This window comes from Lactuca sativa, chromosome 7 (genome assembly GCF_002870075.4).
Source record: "Lactuca sativa cultivar Salinas chromosome 7, Lsat_Salinas_v11, whole genome shotgun sequence".
NCBI lineage: Eukaryota > Viridiplantae > Streptophyta > Magnoliopsida > Asterales > Asteraceae > Lactuca > Lactuca sativa.
Window position 1 is genome coordinate 155635761 of NC_056629.2, and position 26195 is coordinate 155661955.

The 26195-nt window shown below is 34.6% G+C and overlaps 1 protein-coding gene across 1 annotated transcript; it reads left to right on the forward strand.

Annotated features, from left to right (window-relative positions):
- The first annotated feature begins 13625 nt into the window (after positions 1-13625).
- Positions 13626-16731, forward strand: LOC111900168 (reticulon-like protein B11). The gene is made up of 6 exons (XM_023896046.3): positions 13626-13845; positions 14048-14228; positions 14440-14581; positions 14682-14751; positions 14849-15037; positions 16368-16731. Exons 1-5 carry the CDS (start codon positions 13794-13796, stop codon positions 15013-15015), a joined length of 612 nt encoding a protein of 203 aa, XP_023751814.1. The 5' UTR covers positions 13626-13793; the 3' UTR covers positions 15016-15037; positions 16368-16731.
- The last annotated feature ends 9464 nt before the right edge of the window (positions 16732-26195 follow it).

The following is a 26195-nucleotide window of genomic DNA, read 5'->3' on the forward strand; positions in this document are numbered from 1 at the left end:
ACTTTAGGAGTTGATATCTTCCAGTGTCCGCGAGGTGAGTCTTCTCACTATACTGTACCCGGAAGGGTTTGACTGTGTGACCGGAAGGTCGGATATGTTATGTGATATGTATGCTATGTGTGGTAAGTTATATGTTATATGTGCTATGTATGTTATGTGGGCCGGAAGGCAATATGATATGGGCCGGAAGGCGAATATGTTATGGGCCAGAATGTGTGATAATGAGGACCGGAAGGTCAGGGCCTGGAAAGGCGTATGTGCGTAAGTGTATATTGGGGAACTCACTAAGCTTCGTGCTTACGTTGTTTATGTTATGTTGTTTCAGGTTCTTACAGTAACGCGGGATGGCAACGGTTCGATTGTACACACCGAAGAAAGAGTTGTGTTTTGGAGGATCCTGGTCTTCTATTATAACGAAAATGTAACTATGTTTTGTAATCCGAATGTGAATAAGATTTTAAACAAGTGTTTTAATATTAAATTGATTATTTAAATGAAAATTTTGTTTTTGGAAATCACGGTGTTACAAAGTATTAAAGAAATAGCAATGCAATTTCATTCATTTGTTTCATATTTTTTTTTTATAGTTCTCTAGGGCTATTTTTCTTTGTGTCATAGAATGATTGGCTCCTATCTTGTTTTTTTGATACATACTATGTGTTGTTGTTTGTGTTTCTTCCCAACCTGAAACTTGGAAAACCTGTGAATGAAACTTGGACAACCAGCCAAGATATTATATATGAAATCAGTCTTTTAAACCATTATCTGCTTATTTTGGGCAGGATAGCTATATGTTGGAATTAGTAGAAACAAACACGGGGAAAGGTAGATATTTAACCACAACCTCAATAATATTCATATATGATGGTTTTATCATAGGTATTGCTGTTACATCTGTTTCCAACTATTTTGAGCTTTTCAAAGTTGAATGTTGTAGTTTTGGTGAAGTTGAATACTTGCTTTATTGATCTGAACAAAGGGTTTAAACAGAGTATATAGGCTAGAAACTTGATGTGATAAAGAACTAGAAACGAACTTGCATGTGTTTCTATTATTAATAATCTGATTTTTCATCTTAACAGTCTATTGGTGCAGATAAATTGGGTGAGCTTACAACTGTAAGTCTTCAGGACGTAATAGGACTGATATGCAATGCAGATAAAAGTACAACCTTTTTCCTCTCTGGGTATAAATTCTACTTAGTATTAAAAAATAAATGGTATTTTCCTATAATTTTTTTTTTTCGTCTAATAGTTTTCAAGATATTCATATCCTAAACCAAGCTCGTATCAATGCAATTGAAGATTTGGGCCAATGTACAGTTGCTTATCCATATAATCAGCTGCTTGGAGCATTAGTCTTAAAGAATTATGAAAGGCAAGATGCAACTTTACTTAGTTGGAATTTGATGTACATAGTAGATTAGATGCAAATTTAGATATTGTAAGAAATAGAATTGTATGACATTAAATTTTATGCAATGGATTGTATTTTTTGTATATGATATTTTATTTCTATTATGAGACATTAAATGCAAATTTAATTTAAAAATTAATAAATATATAAATATATTTTTTAGAACATTTAAAATTATGATACGCAAAAATGTGTGTCATCTTCATTTATGACATGGCCTTTTTTGACAAGGGCTTCCTTGATACGCATTGCGTGTCATAAACACGCGCGTCGTAAGGTTACGACACGCAAATGTGTGTCGTCTTCCTTTATGACAGGGCCTTCCTTGATACGCATTGCGTGTCATAACCGCGCGTCGTAAATGCGCGTCGTCTCTCTTTATGACATGGCCTTTCTTGACGTGCATTTGCGCATCGTCTGAGTGTTTTACGACGCGCAATGAGCGTCGTAAAAGGCTGTTTTTCTAGTAGTTTCTGATTGTTCATACCCAACCCTAGTAACTAGAATACTTGAAGAGAGAGGAAAGAGATATGTAAGTTTCATCATTAGATCTCAACAATGAAGTGGTATCCAAAAATTGAAGGCTAGGGGATGTTTATATAGCTGAAGGAATCTTGGGGAAAAAGCTAGGGTTTTGGGATAAAGCCTAGATTAATTAGTATAATAATCAAACCGCCTTATCTCCTTATCCAGTCACCTTTGGACGAAAATTCTAGATGATCTCTAACCAATTTTCATCCACCTCATCCCATGAGGATATTTGAGCCTATCATCTGTCTCGCCAAGTACTTGTCTTGGCACTTTCTCCTGCTGACCTGTATGGATAGCCGGTTAGAGCCGTTCAACTATTCTCTCTCTTTTTCTGGTCGAGTGAGCAGTCACCTTGCTAGACGAGTTGTTGTCATGCTAGTCACGTCATGACAGACTTTCATGGGGTACATTATATATATATATATATATATATATATATATATATATATATATATATATATATATTATTAGGCTACAGTAGTGGACTTGTCCTATTTTGACTTGCTCCGAAATGATCCAAAAGAAAGTGGTTAGTTTTAAAAACTAAAACATGGTTATTAGTTATAAAACACTCTAAAATATGTTTAGATTACTTAATTTCCCCACAATATAATAATTTAATTATCAAATTAGTTAAAATTAAATTTGAAAATATTTTTAATAATATAAAAAATAGGATATTTCCAATAAAGTCCTATTATTTTGGCCATATTTATGAAAAGTCATAAACTAAAAAATGTTAACGAAAAAGCATGGGATACTAGATAAAACAACAAATTGACCTATTTTAGCTGGTAACCACTCTTGCAACTTGTAACTAGTCAATATGGCATTAAATAAGGTTATGTGGGCAGCTAACTCGACACCTACCTTATTTAATACATTGAAACAGTAAGAAATAGAGCTAACACAAATTCCCCTCTATGGAAACTAGGGTTTACCTCTGAAGGAGACGACAACACAGACGACGCGAGTTCGAGTCTTCCAAGCCCTGTAAATGAAAGACGTTTGGGATATTGAAATTATTGATGTTGAAATAGACAAGGATTTCAAGAAGAAGTAAACTAGGAGATGCACTGACGTGTTTTTGAACAACTTGTGTCCCAATGAGGCTGGTGAAGAAGGTGATGACTTGCAACCCTTTAAATTAAACATATTGAAGATGATGCTGAGCTAAATGAATATGATGTTGTGGACGAAAAATATCACTTTGACATAAATCGAGAAGGGAGTGGGTCCGATGACATATATGGGACTGATGAAGAAGTATCAAGTGAAAGTGACAAAGATTATGAGGTTGAGTGTGAGTACAATACTCATACTCCAAGGATTAAATGAAATAAAATGAAAGAACTTCTTGGAGAGAGGTATGAATCACCTCATCAACTTAACTTATATTTAACCAACCATGCTATTTATACTAGTTATAAGATAAAGTTCAAGAAATGTGATAGTATTAGGCTAGTTGTTGCATGTGTTAGTGATCCAAAAAACTCATTATCCCTTTATTGTTAGGGCTTCTTGGATGAGAAAAAAGAGGTCATTTCATATTAAGAAACTTTATGACCAACATAGGTATGTTAGGAGTTAGAGTAATGCCAACCTTATGGATCCAACATGGTTAGGAAACCAATTTATGATTAGGAAGCCTAAGTTGAAGTGTAAGAAAATACAGGCAGTTATCCAAAGCAAATTCCATTGCAATGTGTCTTGGTTTAACTGATATAGAGCAAAGTATAGGGCCATGTATTTGATAGAAGGGAAATTGAGTGACCACTATGCTAGAGTATGGGATTATGGTGGTGAGTTGTTGACATCAAATCCAGGTAGTACAATTAAAATTTGTGTTAGTCAAAACCTTGATAAGAAAACTTCTTTCCAAAGAATGTATATATCGTTTTTTAAAGCAATAAAAGACGAATGGAAGTTTGGTTTTCATAGGGTTATTGGACTAGATGGTTCTTTTTTAAAGGGTCAATGTAGGGAGAATTGTTAACTGCTATAGGGGGATGCAAATAATCAAGTGTATCATATCTTTTGGTTTGTGGTTGACATTGAGAACAAGCCAAACTATAAATGGTTCTTGGATTTGGTTGCACATGACTTAGAATTGGATGGTGGAAGGGGTATGACAGTAATTTCTGATCAACACAAGGTACTTCATATATACTTTATTATTTAATTACAATTATATACAAGATACTTCATTGTTAATTGACTAATGTAATTGTGTTTGTTATAAAAAAAGGTCTTTTTGAGGCTACAAAGGAAATCCCACCACTTGAAAAACACGTACAATGTTCCATACATATATGCCAAATTTAGAGATGTATATCGTGGTGTGTAGTTCAAAAACATGTTTTGGGATGCTGCAAAATTAACTATTGAAGAGGAATTCAAGATGAATATAAAAAGGATTAGGGATATCAGCTCATATGCTTATGAACATTTAATGGGAATATATCCTAGTTATTGGTGCATGACCTTCTTTGGTTGAGGATTAACATGTGAGGCAATAGAAAATGGAATGGTTGTATGTTTCAATGTAGTCATCATGGATACTAGAAAGAAACCTATACTTACCATGCTTGAGGAAATTATACTTTACATGATGGAAAGATTATACAACTCGAAGGAGGAAGGACATAAATGCAATACCCAAGTATGTCTAACAACAATTAAGAAGATGGATGAATTTGGTGAAGGTTTGAAGTAAGCACTCATAACTACTTTACAAGATGGAAAATATCTTTTATATGCTAATTTACTTTTAATTATAAGGCTGGTATGTTCATCCTAGTGGTGTTACTGCTTTTGAAGTGATGACTGGTTTGTACTCTTATGGAGTTGAGTTACAGAGAAATTGGTGTACATGTAAGTTGTGGGAGGTAACAGGGATACCATGTGTATATGCCTAAGCCCCTATTTGGTATACATAACAAGATCATGTGAATTTCACCAGCACTTGGTTTGATAAGGAGAAATACCTATTGACTTACGCTTTTAACATACTGCCAGTCAGTGGAAGAAATTTGTGGATGGAATCTCTTTATACAAAGCCACTCTCGCCTATTGAAAGAAGGATTCCAAGAAGGCCATGCATCAAGAGAAAGAGACATGTTTCTGATTATGAGGACAAGTTTTCACAAGTACCATATAAGGGTAGAACTTTCCAATATAAAATCCACCTAGAAAAGAGTCACAATAAGGTATCTTGCAAAAATCCCAAGGTGATCCATGATCCAAAGACCTAAGTTAGACGTTGATCTTACACATTGTAGAAGTGGTGAAGGGGAGGAAGAATGGATCCAACAGGCGGTAGAGTCAATGGAGGTGGTTCTAAAGAGCCATCAAGTGGTAGAGGTGAGATGCATGAAAGTTCAAAGGGCCCACAATTTGAGTTTGAGAGTAAACTTGAGTTTGACTTTGAGACTAAAGCTGAGTTTAACTTTGAAACTGGAACATGTGAAGGGGATGGCATGGATATATCAGATATTGATATATTGTAATCTCCATTGAAAATTTGATGGCTTCAAAGTATAGTGATGCTGAAATAATGGCTTGTCTTGGGATTAATGAATCTCAACTAAAGGAGTTTGGATCTATTAATCCAATTGTTAGTTTTTACTTCTTAAGGTGTGTTCAATTAAGTCATTTTCTCTAAATTATTTGTTCTTTATTTAGGATTCTAATGTTCAAGAAGAGACTCAGTCAATACTAGAGACCCAAGACAATGGCATCGGTGATACTCAGTCTTGACATGAATAGAGTGAAGAGAAGGAAGAGGGTATTGATGATACCCAAGAAGTTAGGAGGAAAAACACCCAAGAAATCAGGAGGAACAACGAAGCAATCAGGAGGAGGAAGCCATCATAGAGGATCACTCAGTTGAAGATAAAGAATCAGGTGGTGGACAAATTTAGTATGGGTGCATATAATGCTCTTAGTTTAGAATAGGGCAATTAAGTCATGAATGCTCTTTTCGTAATTAAGTAATTTTGTTGGATTTTGTTTATAACTCTTTGGTTAACGTAACACCGCCGATTCTGTCTAGTCAATTAAGATGTTATAAATTATAAAAATGACTTCGTGAGAGGAAGTTATGAATTTTCTAATATTTCAACGTATCAGTATATGACTCGTAAATCAAAATTGAAATCAGTCGATTACTAGGAAAAACAATCTAAACGAGATTCTCGTCAACACTTATCCGTTAAGATAAGGACAGTCGAAAACGGATACCATATGAGATAGTTATGAATTTTTACTGGACTTTAACAGTCTAAGTCTGTTAAAAATATAACTTTAAAAATAAATTCCAAATTAGCCGACGGAGTGTAAATGAAAGTTGTAGATCTCATCGATAGCTACACGTGGATATAAAAGGCGTTGAAAACGGAGCTCGTATGGAGATGATATGATTTTTTAAAGAAATAAGAATTATCCTCGTGTACTTGCGTGCGCCGACCACATGCACAACATGCATCTTACATACGACAAGAATTAGACACATGTCACCACAGAGAAGCTTCCATTTCACCTCTTCCGATAATTTGCGTGAAATGCACACACCAGGTGCGCGGCGTGCAATTCAAATTCAGCTATAAATTATAGTCGAAATTTAGTAATTTTCTCACACATTTTCTTTCAGAATTCTCTATATTTCTTTTGTACCTCTCGTCCCTTTTACTTTCTAGTTCTCGACCCCTTCAGTCAAGCCTTATAGTGTCTGATAGTTGGTGAATAGAAGCTCCCAGATTTGAGTTCTGCCTGCATAATTGTCGGGTTTTTATCAGTATACTCTGTAAGTTAAGCTACAATCTTTTGCTTTCAGTGTTACTCGTATTTATAGTCATAAGTCGTTATTATGAACCTATATATATACGATTTATCAGTAATTCCAAGCCATTATACCGATTGATCTACTTACGAGAATGATGTCTAGGCTGGATTTAGTGAGGTGTTGAGACTTCCAATCAGTATACTCTATATACCAAACGGACCCTACCTACGATATGATCCTACCTGGTTGTTCCTTACTTGATAGATCTTGACGTAGACATTAGGATTAGTGAGTAATATAGATTATCATTATTCACCAAGAATATTAGACTAAGACTTAGTTACACTCGTACATGAGTCACGTCAGAGGAAAAGTCAAGTATTTTGGCGAAACGCTACTGAAATCTCCAGTCACCTAAGTCAGGTGAGTGCATAGTCCCTTTCATGAACATGATTTTAATACAAGTATTAAATATATGTTAGAAAGTATGTATGTGAACTATATGCTTATTTCCTGAAATATATGTTAGAAATATATATGTTTATATACAAGGTGCGAACCATATATGGTTCTATATGTGTTATAGTATATAAATAATATTATTACATGAAAATAAATAATAAAAGTATTATTTGTGAAAAATATAAAGCAAATATAAATACTCTATTTTAATATTAGGATAAGGTTGCCTAAAATACAGTTGGTATTTAAAAAAAGGTTCATAAGTCGGGTAGTCTTGCCTGTTAAGGAAATAAGACTTATAAAAGGATGCTTAGTTCAAATTAAGTTTAATAGTGGGTAGCATCATGTGAAGGGTATATGCGTTTGGAACAGAGAGTAGAACTCTGTCATATGACACTATCAAGTGTTGATGTATGGTAGTTCTGTACTGGAGTACAATATAATATTACTTTTGGATGACTAGGGATGGTGAGTCCAGATCAGATAACTGTAATGGTATGTCTACATAATTTTTTGGATGACCAGAAATGGTGGGTTCAGATTAGGCAACTGTAATGGTATATCTGCATAATCTTTTGGATGACCATAAATGGTGGGTCCAGATCAGGCAACCGTAATGGTATGTATGTATATTCTAAAAGGTTCATTAGGCGAATTAATTCTTCCTGATAACCGTAGACTAGGATATATGAGAATCGATTACGGTGAGTATGTTTAGGTATGGGGGTTTATAGATATCCAAGTCGTAGGCACATCTATATATTGTTTGGTAACAATTCACACACACACACACACACACATATATATATATATATATATAATATTGTGGAATTGAAATCCCTATGTACTCACTAGGTTTCCCAACCCGACCCACTCAATTTCTTTGTATCACAGGAAACAATACAAATGTACAATCCATTGGGAGATTTGTAATGGTCGGAATGCATGTATTTACCCTTTTTACCCTTAGAATAAATTTTATTTTGCATGGAGGGTCCTTATTTACGTTGGGCATATATATATATATATATATATATATATATATATATATATATATATATATATATATATATATATATATATATTCTAACGCTTAGTGTACTAGGGAGGACTGGACGCGAGCATGCACCATGTACGCGGGGCGTATCAAGCAGTATGTGGGACGTACGTGGCTTAAGACCAAAGCCTTAATTTTACAGCAAGGACCTTATTTAAACACTCTTATGCTATTTGTACCTTACCATAAACAGCCTCCATTGCCTCTTATCGTCCCAAAACCCTAGTTTTGCAAAAGAGTGTGATCCTTGAGCTTAAAAGTGTTTTTGGCGGGCATTTTAGTGGGTTTGAAAGAAGGAGAAGGTAGTGGTCAAGTCTTAAACGTGTGTGAGCTTATAGATCCTACATCTACTTCATCTTGGGGAGCTCTTGGAGGTAAAAACTCCAGACCTTGCTTATTCCTTTTTCTAGAATGAGTTAAGGCTAGTTATGAGTTCATTTTTGGTCCATGGATCCTCTTTTATGAGTTTGAGCAACTCTACTCTAGGGTTTAAGGATGTTAGATTTAGGTCCCTTTGTCTAGTTAAAAGCATAAAAATGCTAACTTGATGGTTGTTATGGCACCATGCATGGGTTTAATGTCTTAAAGAGAGTATTAATGGATAAAATGAAGTGTTGGGTTCCCACATGGCATGCAAAGGAATAAAGTTGCCAAATTTATGCCCTAGGACCTCTAATAAGACCTAGATCTGGAGTTGGACGAAATGACTACATTAATTAAGCACTTAATGGTCATTTGTGCAAAACCAGCTTGTATGTTAGGTGTAATGATTTTACGTTGCACGTACAACCAAAGGATCCAAGTGGAGTTTGGGCTTCGTTGGGCTTTTAAGCTATTTGAGCCCTATTCAGCATTGGGCCTGGACCCATTAAGAGTTGTTAGGCCTTTGTACTTGTTTTGGACCATATGTGGTGTGACATCCCCAATTTCACGGTCAGAAAAGACCGATTTGTTTATGCTTTGTTTTTATAAAATCAGAGTAATCCTTTGATTAAAAGAGTTGCGGAATTTGTTCCCAAAACAAAATCTTCTAAAATTTATCAAAACGTTTCTCAAAGAGAATGTATTTTCATTAAATAATAAAACCTCGGGATGTCATGTTCCGATACAGACCAAAAGCATAAACAATATAAAATAGACCTTACAATAGTAATTTATAACTACTGATATATAATCCAAAATCTCTCGTCAGGTCCACCAACTTATACTCTTGTGTCATTACTTGTAATGCAAAGAAAACTGAGTGGGTCAGGCTTGGGAGCCTGGTGAGCATATAGGGTTTTCAACCCACAATAATAAATTTATTATATTCAATTATCAAACAATCAACCCAAATACCCATCCCCATATCTACTTTATTTTCTCAAGGGTTTACCCTAAGAATCCACTATCCTTCATTCATTCATTCCTAAGGATTTACCTAAGGAATTGGCACGAAGTCCATTGCTGTCAAAGCTTATCTATCAGATACTAAATCCATAGCTATCAGGCGCTAGCTCCATAGTCACCAAGGTTTATACAATAGGCACGAAGTCACATCGTCACCAAGGTTTATCAATAGGCACAAAGTCACATAGTCGCCAGGGTTTACTCAATAGGCACGAAGTCACATCGTCACCAAAGCTTACTCAATAGGCACGAAGTCGCATCGTCACCAAGGCTTTACTCAATAGGCACTATGTCTCATAATCGCCGCTATTTCATCTACCCATATTCTACCCGACACATTTGTAGATATAAAATACATATACAGTTTAAATCATTTAACACCCGTATAAAAAAAACATCAATTCCAAGCCCATCTCAAATAGAAAAATATATATATATATATACAACACATAGCACATATTTCATAGCTAATACTTTATATTTATGTGTTAGAAGAAAGCAACTATACACTCACTTGATCAGAAGATGATCAGACAACACTGCAACTTGTAAAAGTAGTATTATTCGGTAGATTTGGAAGATCTTCACAAAAACCGGGCTCCTCGCAGGCAGAGCTTCGGCTAGGGAATTTCACTTCTTGGGATCTTCGGGGCCTCGGTACTTTCTTTGGGGCTCGGGAATGATATCGGGGCTTCGGGATATTTCTTGCACGAAAAACGATGCAAAAACGTGAGAGAAAGGGAAGAAATGAGCAAAGAACTAGGCTGCCCTCGCATCCCTTTTATAGGGGCTGAACCACCGAATTACGCTGGGTGTAATTTGGATAAGCTCGCTGACTCCCCCCTTTGGATAATATCGGAAATTTATATTTAAATTTAATATCGAATTTATTTAATAAACTTCAAAAATTCATATCTCCCTCATACGAGCTTCGTTTTCGACGTTCTTTATATCCCCGCGTAGGTGAGACTACGCTCTACAACTTTCGTTTAGACTCCGTCGGCTAATTTTGAATTTATTTTTATTATTTATTTTTAGTAGGCCGGGACAAGAAAATTCCGTTATAAATTCGTAACTTTTTCATTTGACGTCCGTTTTCGCCTATCTTTTTATTGTTTCACTACTATTAACGAGATCTTCGATTCTTGTTTAGATTGTTTTGGCTAAAAACCGCTCGATCTCAAATCGAGTATTCAGGCTGCATACCGCTAAGTCGAAACTTAGAAAAATCATAACTTCCTCATACGAAGTCAGATTTGGACGTTCTTTTTATGCACGCTCACGGTTTAACGTATTCTACGACTTTTGTTTAGATCGCTAAGGATAAATATCGCTCTAACGTAAATTCACTTTTTACGTCGCGCTATGTCGTGTTGGTTCTGTCGCGAAACTTCGACAGGTCTTAACTTCTTCGTTATAACTCGGATTTCGGCGTTCTTTATATGTACGGAATCCTTGTAACATATACTACAACTTAGTTAAGATTATTCCTTCAAAATAATCTTCCATCAAAAAGTCATTTTTTGACGCTTATTGTCCTTAAATTGACTAGCCCTAATCTACGGATGTTACATGTGACATGGTTGGGCCTAATGGGCCTTGTGGCCCATTATTGGTTTGTACCTTGGATGTTAGGCCCATTTAGGAAGAAAGGATTTTGGGCCATATTGGAGGAATTTGGACTTAGGATTTTGGACCCTTGGCTAGGTTGTGTCATAATCCTAATTAGGGTAATTTGTATATTTATACAATGTGAGATTTTTGGATTGGTAGCCGAGCAGCTATTGTTCTCAGCAGACCGAGGTGAGTCTCTTCCCAATATTACGGGTCGAAGGCACTAAGGTCGACCCATTATCTGTTTATGCAAAATGTTAGTCGTTGTGTATTATATGTTGTAATCGGGTTGAAACACACCCCATGGCAGGGGCCCAATATGATATGTCGGGTTGAAATATTCCCCAAGGCGGGGCCCACTGTGATATGTTGGGTTGAAATATACCCCAGGGCGAGGCCTTAGGGAGGGGGCCCATATTTGTGTTGTGTTGGAAATGAACCCCAGGGTTGGGCCTATTTGCATGATTGGTATGCGTTATTTTGGGAAGCTCTCTAAGTTTTTGCTTACAGTTTGTTTAGGTGCTTTCAGGTACTTCCGGTACTAAGGGGAAGGGTCCGACTTGATTGCGCATCATTCACTCTCCATCATTTTCCGCATTTATTGTTATGGATACTCTGATCTTTTGTCATGAATTGATGTAATGGATTTCTTTTTAAATGAATCATGAATGAAATTCCCATTTTTAAAAATGAAAAATTTTATCTAGTTTTTGGGTTGTTACAAGATTCAAGGAGTTTAGGCCATCAGTACAATAAGTTAACATAAGTCCTGTAAGGATTATGTTTATGCTATGTTTCTTGTATCAGTTATCACATCCTAAAGTTATAATAAATAAAGAAAAACATTTCTTCGAAAATACTTTTACGGGATCTAATTCCGCATTTATAAATAAACTCTGTTTTTAAAATAAGCATAAATAAATAGAACAATTTTTTCGGGACAAGAAAATTGGGGATGTCGTAGTTAATTAAGTCATGATTGCCCATTTTGTTCATTTTTTAGCATGTTAACCACTGTGTCATAATACTTGTAACAAAAATGGTGGCTTGGTATTATGAATGCTTGGTATTATGAATGTAATTTGTGGTTTGGTATTACTTTGGAATGTTTATTTGTTTATAATGTGAATGCAGATTGTATTATGAATACACCATACTACTTGTAATCAAACCATACTACTTGTCAACACATACCTTCGGAACAAACCAAATTTCATAGATTTGATATACCATTCCATTGTAAAATAAATAGGGAATCTATACATTTCATAAAACATAATTAAATATCCTAAAATTACATAACTATAAACCAAACAATTACAATCAAACCAACAAACACTAAATCTTCCAACCCAACAACAATTCTACCTTCACCTTGCACTACTTTTTACCACAACTTCTTCTTCTTCCAGAAAGTCTTTAAATTCGTCAAATTCACTTGAAATCCTTGGTTGTGAAAATCGAACAACATGTCTTTGTACCATTGGTTTGGTAATGGAGGATTCGTCCACTCAAAAAATTTGCAATCACCTCCTTATCCTGCGTTGAACGACATTTTGAACATTGTAACTTATATTATGTTTAATTTCAAATAATTGAAGATACTCACCTTGAAATCGGGGCAACCAATGAATCTCCTTCCAGGGTTTTTCGGTTTCCTTGAAGTCCACCTACTAATTGGATCATCACAATCACACCTTATTCGACCTTGCTTGGATGACCGATTAGCACTATTGTTGGAGATGGTGGAGGAGAACGCCATCTTCGACCTAGCTTGGATGATCGATATAAGTTTTTGGCTTTGTTTCTTACTGTTTCAATGTATTAAATAAAATGAGGTGTTGAGTCAGCTGCCCCATAACCTCATTTAATGCCACATAGATTTGTTACCAGTTGCAAATAGTGGTTACTAACTCACCTTGAAATTGGGGCAACCAATGAATCTCCTTCCAAGGTTTTTCGGTTTCCTTAAAGTTCACCTACTAATTGGATCATCACAATCACACCTTCTTCGACCTTGCTTGGATGACCGATTAGCACTATTGTTGGAGATGGTGGAGGAGAACGCCATCTTTGACCTAGCTTGGATGATGTTTTTGGTTTTGTTTCTTAATGTTTCAATGTATCAAATAAAATGACGGGTTGAGTCAGCTGCCACATAACCTCATTTAATGTCACGTAGATTTGTTACCATTTGCAAATAGTGGTTACTAGCTATAATGGGTCAATTCGTCGTTTTATATGATATTCCACGTTTTTCGTTAATTTTTAATTTAATTTATTTTATTTTAAATAGAGCCAAAATAGTAGAACATTAGCTATAAAAATCGACAAATTTATGCTTTTTAAGAGGAAATTTCATCTAAAGTGTATACCTATGGATCCAAGTGTGTAGTTATGTGAATCTTGGTCTGTTGAAATTTACGAAGTCACCCTCTCCAAAATCTCTCTTCACATTGTCTCCCTCCACTCTCTCTCTCTCTCTCTCTCTCTCTCTCTCTCTGGTATCCGTCAGTTTCTTCGTCACAAACCCTACTCGCCATGGGCGATTTTGGTCGGATTTCAGTCCATAACGCTCTCGGAGGTGGCCCAGGTCTATCTCATTTCATCTCATCGCACTTTGATTGTAATCGCTGCCAATCTCAATCTGAGAAACGATTCATTCAGTTACAATAGTCAATTGAATATCTGTATGCATTTTGTGATGTAATTCGATTGGGATCGTGATATCTGCGATTTATTTTCTCTACCTGATGCAATCAATTGAATCGTTGTTGCGAATTTTGGTTGTGCAGTTGCTGATATATTGCTATGGAGGAATTATTACGGAGGAGGAGCGGTATTAATCGGTTCCAGCATCCTGTGGTTCCTATTTGAAAAAGGAGGATATAACATCATCGCATTCATCGCCAATAATCTACTGCTTTTGGTTGTTATACTCTTTCTCTGGGCTAAATCTGCATCCCTTCTCAATAGGTTTGTCTAATATGTCTTTGGAGACTAATTACAGATCACCAATTGATTAAAACCATATTCAATTTTGGCGCAAGAAGTTTTAACAAGTCTACATAAATCAACACTTCTTCCATATCAATATTAGAGCACGCTTTACTTAGATTTGCATACATGAATCCGATCTCGGAGTCCACATTCTAAGATTTTCTATACATATAATTGCTAAATGTAGACCTCTCCCTCCAATTCCTGAACTGGACATTTCAGAGGAAACTGTTCTTATTGCTGCTGATGAGATGCAAGTGTGGGTAAATCATGTCTTCTCACTCGCACATGCAATTGCAGTTGATGGAAACTTGAAAGCATTGATGCTGGTAAGATCCTATCAACATTCTCCTTCTGCTTTCTTGAAATTTTTGTTTCAAACATTGGATTACAATTATACAATCACATAATTTGTGTTTGATTCCTCAGGTTGTCTCCAGCTTATGGCTGATTTCTTATATTGGTAGCTTTTTCAACTTCCTTACATTGATCTATATAGGTGAGTTTTTTTATTTCTTTCTATGCAAAATATTGTCTATATGCTTTTGAAACATAAAACTTCCCATAACATGTTCCAATTCTTTACTTCATTTCAGGTGTACTTTTTAGTTTATCAGTACCTTTCTTATATGACATGTTCCAGTCTCAAGTGGATGGAAAGTTAATTGTAGTACACAAGATTTTGCTTCCAGTCTTGAGGAAAGCTGATATTGTCTTTAAAATGATACCTTCTGTACAATATAAGCAAAAGAAGAATCAGTAGCCAATAAGTACATGTTAACAAGGTAAAATCTCTCTTTCCTCTTTGCACATTATCAATATTTTGTCCCAGAAGTTTTTAGTAGGATGCTCTGTGTGCTTGTTTCCCTTTACATTAAAAGAACAAAGAGTAAATTACATTTTTAGTCCCTGTGTATACCTGATTTTTGCAATTTTGGTCCCTCTTTGATGTTCTTGTCATGTTTTTGGTCCCTGTTTCAATTCAAATGACTATTTTTGATTCCTGAGTATAGCTGATTTTTGCATTTTTGGTCCCAAAAATTATTTTCTCTTGCAATTGTGTCCCTATTTGAGGTTCTTGTAACGTTTTTGGTCCCTGTGTCAAGTAAAAAGACTATTTTTGGTCCTTGAGTATAGCTGAATTTTGCAATTTTGTAATCTACTCTAGACTAAATTGCATTTTTGATCCTGTGCTTATTTTTTTTTGTCCAAAAAGGAATCTTTTATGCAATTTGGGTCTTTATTACACTGTTTTATCAAGTATTTGAAAAGCCCATTAGTTAAATCGATTAGACGATTATGCCCTTGTTGCTTTCATCTTCTTCCTCTTCTTTATAGAACCCTAAAAAATAAATCCTTACCCATTCTTCATTCCTCAAAATTAAAACAACCCTTGTGATTTAATACTATTCAACAGAAAACTGCAAAAGGTGCAAAAGAAATTGTATTTTGGACCAAATTATAAAAAACAGGGACCAAATTTGTAACTTAGTCTACATTTTAGTGATTAACTTTGACTTAAAGTGTCTAAGATTTGACTTTTGAATGTAGAATCAAGTACCTTCCAAAGTTTGTCAAGTTTCATCTATTTTCAATGTTTTCTTTATAAATTTAACTTGATTAGACTGGAATATACTAGAAGGAAATGAACAAGTTTTTAATTTTTAATTTTTATTATTTTTTTGATGAGGAAAACCTTGTTTGATCATTTTAAGCAACAACTTGTGTAACAAACGGCATCTAAGTGGTTTGAATGTTGCTTGGATTTTCTAACTAAATATTTTAACATATTTTAATATAGAGTAAATTACCGAAATCGTCCCTGTGGTTTGGTCAAAATTGCACGTTTGGTCTCTAACTTTTTTTTTTTGCATTCGGATCGTCCCTATGGTTTGATTTTGTTGCATTTTTCGTCCCCATGGTTTGGTAAAAATTGCATGTTTGGTCCCTAACTTTATGTATGTAAGGGACGAAAAATGCAACAAAATCAAACCACAGGGACGATCCGAGTGCAAAAAAAAAGTTAGGGACCAAACGTGCAATTTTGACCAACCACAAGGACGATTTCAGTAATTTACTCTTTAATATATTATTATAACACTAACATATTTACAGGTTTTTGCTATGGCTTGTTGAGATCATGGTAGTTTTTGAGGGTGTGAAAGTTTGGTGAATGCAAAGAGAGAGATAATCATGGTTTTTTTTTTTTTTTTTTTTTTTTTTTTTTTTTTTTGGGTGTTAATGGAAGCCATTTATTTACCTTCAAGCTTCTTGGATAGTTTTCTTTATATATACTACTTTTGTTTTGGTTGATTCTTCTATTCGTGATTTATCAAACAGAAACACTATATTTTTCATGATTATGCTTGCTTAATTGTTTGTTCATAATTATAAGTTTTAACGACATTGTTGACTAACACTTTGTAATTACATACTTGGATAAAGTTTTAAATTTGTAACGGACTTATTTTTTGTCCTAGTATCAGTTAATATTACTTTCTCTCGTATTAATTTTTTTTTTTTTTTAATATAAGCCATTTATAAGTTTCAGGTTATAGAAAATTAATATATTAAGTTTTTGAAAACCAAAGAGTTTTGAAATTCAAAAAGAGAATGTTGCAGCCCAACTCGACCTCTACAAACAGCCAAAAGCAGCCCAACAAAAAAGTTAATGGTGCTTTTAGTAATTTAGTTTGTGGCTTTTACTTGAGGAAACATGTTTTATGGAATTTAAAAAAGCTACATGGTCAAAATAAAATATTATAAAATTCAGAAAAGAGTTGTGTTGATGTGGATCAAAGAATAATATTTGATTATTAGTTTCATATTTAATACACTTTTAATTAAAGTAAAATACTTTATATAATACTATATTTAAATTCTGTTAAACGAAATGCTTTGGAGCTTATACTGTTATACATGTAAGGGTGTTTGAAATTTTGCTTATTTAAAATACTTATTTATTTATTGTAGTTGATTACTGTTAATAAACCATTTTAGGGGCTATCCGCTAATCTCAGAATAAAATCATTCATAGGTGATCTTTGAATCGGTCAACGTTCATCTATTATTTAATCAGAAGCCTTGAAATTGTTTGAATAGAAAAATTATAAAAAAAAAAAAATACTTGTTACCTTGAATTATAAGTTTTTGATAAGTTGTTTAGTCCTTGTTTATTTAAATATCCTTATAAAAAGTAAAATGTTATTTACACTTATACTCTTAATTTAAGTATTGTTGATAAATGAATATTGTATAAAAATAATGTTAACTTTTTGGGGTTACAAAAAACACGTATGACTCGTTTAGATCTTTTTAGAATGAAGATTCTTTAGTTTAGTGGGGTTTTCATAAACTTCATTGTTATATGATCAATGTGTATGTGCCACAAGATGAATAAAGGAAAAAAAGATTTATAGGATTGTATTGTTAAATTTATGAACTAACATCATGGGAAATATATGATATTAAGAGATTTTAACGCAGTTTGGAGCCTTGATGAAAGGTTTGGATCAAGTTTTTTGACAAACCACATCTAATCATTTTAATGAGTTTATTAGTAATGGAAGGTTGTATGATTTTCCATTTTGGGGGATATAATTTTACAAGTGTTAGTAGGAATGGTGAGAAGTTAAGTAAATTAGATAGATTCTTGATCTCATAAGCTATCTTAGAGGTGACACCAAACATCATGGCGATTGTTCTTGAAAGGGTTGACTCGTATCATAAAACCTATTTTGTTGAAACCGGAGGATGTTGATTATGGTCCGGTTTCATTTAAACTTTAAAGTATTTCATTTGTTAAATATAGGCAAATTCTTGAATGGGCCGTTAATGTTCAATGTGATCGTTGAATGACACAAGAAGAGAAAAAAAAAGTTGGCTCTATTGAATGTTGAATTTGTAAAAGGCTAATGATTCGTATTTATTACAAATTATGACATTTATGGGTTTCAGGAAGAAATGGATACTTTAGATAAAAGCTACATTGAATTTGGCCACAAATTCAGTTTTGCTGATGGAAGCCAGACTCATGACCTACATTGCAAAGGAGTTAAGACAAGACGATCCTTTATCTCCGTTTCTTTTATATTTAGATATGGAAGGCTTTTATGTGGAAAATGAAGACGCGGTTGCTGCAATTATAATTCATGGAGTAAAAGCTAGTGTGACAATTGTAAAAATTGTCACCGATAACTGATCATCAAACATAACGAACGTCAAATATAATAGACTTAGTATGAAATATTTATCAATTTATGATAAAAATACAAGATTTCGTATTTCAATATATAATAAAATCAGTCAAAACGTCCAAAAACTATAAAAATAAAGTGCGGGAAAAATGTATTATTTTGTATAAATAATAACATATTTCCAAATGTACACGTCGTCCCGACCTCGTAAATATAAATTTCATAAGAATCTGAGTTCATATGGAGAAGTTATGATTTTTCTAAAGTTTTAAAATCAACCGGATGCGTTTCGTAAAAAGTTAAAGAAAAATTGATTGAGTTTTAGCAAAAGCTATGTAAAAAAGAATCGAAGTACTCCTCGTTATAAACCGATGAGACGAAGAACGCAAAAAACGGGCCCACACGAGGGAGATATGATTTTTGAAAAATAATTTAAAATACCCCCCCCCCCCCCCCCCCCCCTACAAATAATGGCCTAAAATAAGTTTGGAATTTGCTAAAACAACCTAAAGGAAAGTTGTAGTACTCGATGATAGCTATACGTGTAAGTAAAGAACGTTCAAAACGGAGCACGTATGCAGAATATATAAGTTTACAAAATAATTAATTCTAGGCGTGCGGCTCGCGCGTCGCACGTGGAACACGTACTAATGTCGGATTCACGAAGGTCCAAGAGACGAGGCCTGATGAGAGCGAGACACGTGTCCGTGCCCGGGTGGAGCCAACACGCAAAAGAGCGGCGTGCACCCATAAGGATCGTGTGACGCGTGCTTCCAAACCTACTATAAATAGAAGGTCGAAGTAGACTCATTCTGCACCCCAAAACCACTCACTCATACTCTCGAGTTCAGAGCTCTCTCCCTCTCGCAAGTCCTGACGCAACCCAAAGTCCGAAAAGCACGCTATGGGGTTGACACTCATTAGAATAATATTATGCCCGGTAGTTATTCTGCCCAACTGTTATGGATAATATTATGTCCAATCGTTATGATGCACAAACGTTTAGGATAACATTATGCCTAGTAGTTACTCTGCCCAAATTCTAAGAATAATATTATACTTAGCCGTTACTCTGGTCAAATACCTCAAATAATATTATACCTAGTTGTTACCATGCAAAATCTCTCGAGTAGCACCGTACCTAATCGTTACTCTGCCCGGATATCCTTCAAAACAACTAAACTATTATAATTGTATAGTTAAATATAATTATATAAGCAAAGATATGGAAACCAAAGTATACTATAAGGCTAAACAAAACAAGTGTTAAATGAGACAACAAGTTCATCATATTATGCTAATTAAATTTTAGCCGATACCCCGAAAGCCTATAATCGTTAAATCTTAAGTAAGCAGGAGAGTTATGTATAGATCTATACGGGGTTGACACTCCCGCATGTGGTTGCTAACTACAACCACGACAGGGATAAATGTCTAAACTTATTACGATGTCTGATGAAGCGTCGTATGGGGCATTTCAATTGTCAAAAGCTCGATTACAGGAACTCATTATAACATTGTTCGGCCAGCCTTAATTAATTAAACTACCTAAAGGGGAGCGCCTTGAAAGTAGTATTACTATACATACAATTGAAAAGGAAATTTCATAAAGATAATAGGTAGTATACACACACACACATATTTTATATATATATATATATATATATATATATATATATATATATATATATATATATATATATATATATATATATTTGATAGGGGAATGCCTGTCATACAAATTATATCATGAAGAACGGAAAAGCACGAAAGTTACATTGCCTATTAAAAGTAGCATACTACTTATGAGTTAAAGGTACCGGGACAAAGCAAATCAACTACATAGGTTGAATGGGACAATATCTTCCTGACCTACTTAAAGTAAACAACTACATAGGTTGAATATGACGGTATCATGTTAACCTACTATGAACACCAAAAAGGAATATGAAAGCAATAGTACCTAAATAATAGAATGTTATTTTTAATTAAAGTTACTCCAACATTGAATTTAAAAATACTTATATACAACTAAACATAGTTTGTATGAAAATGTATTTTCTAGTTATTACAATTCAGTCCTGTGAACTCACCAACATTATGTTGACGTTTTCAAAATCGCATGTATTCCTAAGGAATCGAAGGATGGAAGATTGCATCACTAGAGACCAAGATGCAAAGATATAAGCTAGTAATATATTTTATTATGTAAACCTAATGTTCAAGGCTTTCAAACTAATGTAATACCGGTATTTTGGTAATGAAATATTCACAAGTAATGTCATATTATTGTATTGTTCAATGACTGTGATCCAACATCGAACGTCGCACAACCCGACATTTCCGCCTTCGGTCGGGGCCGTGATAGATTGGTATTAGAGCCATTGGCTATAGTGAACTAGTACTTTCTTAGAAAATTATGACTATAACTAGGGCTTATACTATGATAAGGTTTGTCCTCAAACATACAAATACAAGTATTATTCCTAATTACACTACTGATACACTACTGACGAGAGAGGTGCTTAGGCTGGAACTATCGTCTTGGGTTGTTGGATTTCAGAATGGTTATATGCTAAAATAGTCTTACCCTCCGACTATTCCTACTTGGCTGATCCTTACTTGATAGTCTAGAGGTACATAACAAAAATTTAAAATAAGAAAACTTTAGATATAAAATACACCGGGATTATCTTGGACTCGAGGTTTTAGATTAAATACCCTAAGAAAGTTTTATATTACAAGGGCCAAACCACAACTAAATGTAGACTGATCAACTATGTTTTTTATGGTCAAACCAAATGCACTACTAAACTTTAATACAAGAATTGATAGACTACACACTTTTAGGTTCTAAGAGGCTTAAACAACATTACATAACTTAGAACATAGGGAAAATCATATATTAGTAACACCATACAAAATATATCGTACAAACCAAATAGTCTAAAAACATATAAAACATAACAAACATACAAAAGATAAACATATCACAAATAATCATCCTCGCCGCCCTTGTCAAAACTCTGTTGTCGCCTATCTAAAACCTCGATACGCTAGATTAGGTAGCATAGGTCGATCTCCTGCTCAGGTCCGGTTGAGCTGCTGCTGTAGCCCACATAACACGCTTCTGTCTACGCAGTGCAGACTCAGGCTCTACCTGCTGAAGAGGCACAATCGGGTCGTCGACCGGAATACTCCAAGAACCATCCATAGGGCTGCTCTCAACCGTACGCAACAAAGCTAGAGCCCTAGGATCCAAGTCTCGAAGAGTCGATAGATCAACCTCATAATAAGAGACTTCAAACTCCTCCCCATGGACTCCCTAGCCATATAATGACCATTGGTAAAGCGCTATATGTCCATAGAATTATACTCGGTAGGATGTGTAAGGATGCAACCCTCTAGAAAAGGCAGGTTATGGTTGGCTATCTCATTGGCAATATAAATCTCCAAGAATTGCCTCATAGCAAATAATATGCATCTCTTACTTGGTGTAATACCCACATCAAGACCCTAGGCATAGACGCAAGTTACACAATTTCTTGGGAAAAGAATGAAGAAAATGCTCATAGCAGAATTTTGTACCAAAGAGGAGACAAAAAATTAGAGAAAGAACTATCATATAACTGTAGTAGGAAATTATTTAGTAACTTATACCATGCATTTCGATGATGCTAAGAAGTTGGCTTTCGACCTAACAGAACAGACAATATGTAGAGAAGCATCGGTCAGACAAAACGACGTGAAAAGGTCAAGACTAACTAGAGGAGTTATAATGGTGATCCCAAAGGAAATCCAAGTTGATCCTCAGGAGAACAATGAGATATCTAGAAAGCTCATACTACATCACCCCCTCCACGAAGACAATATGCATGAAATCTTGCGTTATGCAATAAGTGCCACTACATCACATGGGTGCATGTAGAGAACTAGTTTATAACAACTGCGGTGGAAAGGGCTACACACCAAGTCCCGCAGAAGAGCAACACGTGCCACGAACAGAGTAGTTGGTTCTGGTGGTAATCACAACTATTATAGATGTGGACATCAAGGTCATTTCAAAAGAGATTGTACAAAATAAAGAAAAATTCAAGAAAAAGAATGCCCAATGTAGAGCATTCAGGATTAGCAAGAGAGACACAACCTACCTACCCATGATAACCGGTAAGTTCCTTGTCGTTTAAGTAACTGTGACAACCCGAAATTTTTTTGCTTTAAAAGCCAGTCCAAGCAACCTTAAGTCATACTCACTCCTGCTAACATTTGGCATTGTTTAGAGCATGTTTGAGTGTTCTGAGCCCAATACACTCAAGAAATGAGTGCTAGGAAGTACCAGCTAGAACCACGGAATAATGATCGAGCCTCCAACACAGAAATCAGGAGTTCACGGCCACCACAAAGGAGTTTACGGCCGTAAACTCCATGTGGGCCGTAAACTCACCCCTTATATGCAAGTTATGGCCATTTTTATCATTTCTTGGCTGATTTTCCTTCAAACTCTCTCAACTATCATCACACCCTTCATCCTAGATCATCGAAAGTTGTAAGTATCCATCCGTTAATTTGTTGTTACATCTCTTAAACTTGCATCATCTCATGATTTCATCCATGAAAATCATGTTTGTTTAGATCTTCAAGAAACACCAAGAACACACACTAGTGTTCTTGGCCAAAACCAACCCTTTCAAGCTTCTATATCGTAAGTACACTACCCTTAGCTTGTTGTATACATGAATCAAATTGTTTAGACCTTGAAATCACCAAGAACACATGAAGATCATGAGTTAAGGCCCAAGATCTCCCTTGGAGGTAAACTCAATATTGTTGATCAATTGGACCTTAAAATCCTCTAGTTACCAAGCCCTAGACCTTGAACCTTCAATGGATGTTGTAGGATCTTAGAAACATCAAGAAGTAAGGATTGGAAGAGAGTTTACAACCAAGGATCTCCCAAGGCCGTAAACTCCCTATAAGGGTGCAATGTTGCCCTAATTTCCTTCCTTTTACTTAGAACCTAGACTAGAACCAACCACCATTGAGATAAGGACCTAAAACTTCGAGTTTGTGGAGTTTGCCTTGGGTTTACGGCCGTAAACCCACTAGGGCCGTAAACTCCAAGGGGAGTGGTCCCTAGGCCATAAACTCCAATGCAATGCATTTCAACGCTTAGATGCAACCCTAAGTAATTATAACATTTGAATCGAAGTGATTTCCATGATTTAGAGTGTTAATACTTGTTTAATTAGTGTTATAATCACTAATTATATATACATATATATATATATATATATATATATATATATATATATATATGTCTTTATATGTTAATAGGATCAGTGTGTGTGTGTGTTCAAGTCTCCACTTGACACCTAGCACATTGTCCGACACTTCCATCCAATCCACTCACTACAGGTGAGTTCATACCCCTACATTTTGTCACTTTTCACTATTTTAAGGGAGGAATACAAGTCTAATCACAACAAATTATGTTCATAATATATAATACTCTTTAAATGTAGTAAATGAAATCAAGTCATCAAAATGCTTTTAAATATTGGAAAATACTTTTAAATGGTTTTTAACTCCTTTAATATTAGAAAATGCTTTTAAATGTTTTATAAAATCTTTTTAACTTATGTTGTGTAAAATTGATGTCTATATAGATATAGTTATACAAGTAGTGTTTAAAGGTCTTAGGACTGACTACCAGCCCTAATTCCTTATCCTTGTTTGGATGTGGGTTTGGAGTAAGGTTGTTTGTCCGAATGTCGTTTAAATATTACTAGTATATCATGTATATGTATGTAGATATAAAAGTTCTAGAAGTCAGTTAATACCTTGGGTAGCAATGGTATTCTTTCAGCTCAGTTCAGTCAGTTAGATATAAAGAACTTACTAGTAACTATAAGGAGTATAGTTACAGAGTCAATGTTCATTACTTGGTAGATCAATACGTTTCACTTGGTAGTTCATGGATGTCATAGTTATACATAGAGATATAATACTTGTTAGTTATCTATTCAGAATGTACGAACAATAATACGAACTAAACTTAAGGAATTCAAAAAGGTACATCTTCCAATGTACCACACGTATAAAAGGGGTACCCGGGCACGGTACCGTACCTTCAGTTAACATGGGTATACGAGCATAGTACCACGACACCAAACATAGGTGGGTACGCGCGCATAGTACCAATACCCAAACATAAAACGAACATAGGTAGTAGTTTCTATGATTGCCTAGTATGTACCCAGAAGTTATGTACAATGAGAAACTGATAGACGGCTGAATATGTGAACTCTGTTTTACTTTCCTTTTCCTTGTTTGGATGTGGGGGTCCGACAGGATCGCACAATCAATTGTTCGTCCTTTTCTGATTATGTATAATAAGTATGTACTATGTGAATCACGAGACAGTCTTTTCAAAGTACTAATCAGAAGAACATAAAGATCATACTATAGTCTTTTCGTAGTATATTTATTATACTATGAACTGAGACTGAACTTGCTTTCAATAGCATAATATCCAATACAGGAATGGTTTTATGAGATATAAAACTAAGTATGCTATTCCATAGTATATTTATACATTCATTAAGTCGTACTTTTGGAGGGTTACAAGATAACTATTCCATATCACAGTACGCCATCCTTCAGTATAACGGTTTTAGGGGATAAAACCACAGTTCAATAACAGTTAGGGAATAAGGGTTTTCCTAGGTTCATGGTAACATTTTCTAGGTATTCTAGTAACATTTACTAGGAACTCTAGTTCATTAATAAGGATTTGTGAGAAGGTTATTATTATGATTTCCTCGCTTATACATTCCCGAGTTATATATAATGAAGATCTGGTAGACAATAGAATGCGAGATTTCTAACTTAATTTCTTTTCCTTTTTGGATGGGAAATTAGGGTAGAACCACACATTTTATTATCCGCCCAATCTTGATTATATCATAACGTGTATAAGCTAAGTTTTCATGGATAATAACTCACCACTTAGTTAGAATCCGTATATCATAAATTACTTTTAACTATAACTATAATCCTTCAGTTTATACGTAAGGTTATATATAATAAAGACTAGATAGATTGGAGATTGTGTGAACCCAGTTTTACTTTCCTTTTCCTTGTTTGGATGTGGGGGTACAACCTAATCACACAACCGACTATCCATCTCGTATTGAATATATGTAAGTAATATAAACTAAATGATTATAGAAGAAATTGTTTCGGTAATACTTTACTTTTAAGGAAACATATGGTTTTCTTGTCAGTCTTTCAAACTTGTTCAAATGTCAAAGAAGTTTATTACTTTAAACTAAATCTTATGCACTCACCAGCTTTATAGCTGATACTCGATTTCAAAATACTTGTATTCTCAGGAATAATATTAAGACAGGTATCCAACTGGAGTTCGTGAAGACGGAGCAGTAGTTTCTCGTTTTATCTTTTGATACTTTTATACTATAACCGCATGTAATGTTTTGATCTTGATGTAATCACTTTTACATATGTATATATATATATATATATATTATATATATTATATATATATATATTATATATATATATATATATATATATATATATATATATATATATATATATTAAAGAATGTTGTTGCTTTGTTTTCTATCATTCAATTGTTGTGATACTACATATGACGTCCTCCGCCCCAGAACGTTTCCGCCGTTCTTGGTTTTGGGGTGTGAAAGTAACAAATAAGAGTTTATGA

What these genes read in the sequence shown, in the direction of transcription:
- LOC111900168 (XM_023896046.3), top strand. Translation starts at nt 13,794, where the DNA reads ATGGGCGATTTTGGTCGGATTTCAGTCCATAACGCTCTCGGAGGTGGC. An exon ending in CGCTCTCGGAGGTGGCCCAG is followed by an intron (nt 13,846 to 14,047) that starts GTCTATCTCATT and finishes TTGGTTGTGCAG; the next exon opens with TTGCTGATATATTGCTATGG. An exon ending in ACTTGAAAGCATTGATGCTG is followed by an intron (nt 14,582 to 14,681) that starts GTAAGATCCTAT and finishes TTGATTCCTCAG; the next exon opens with GTTGTCTCCAGCTTATGGCT.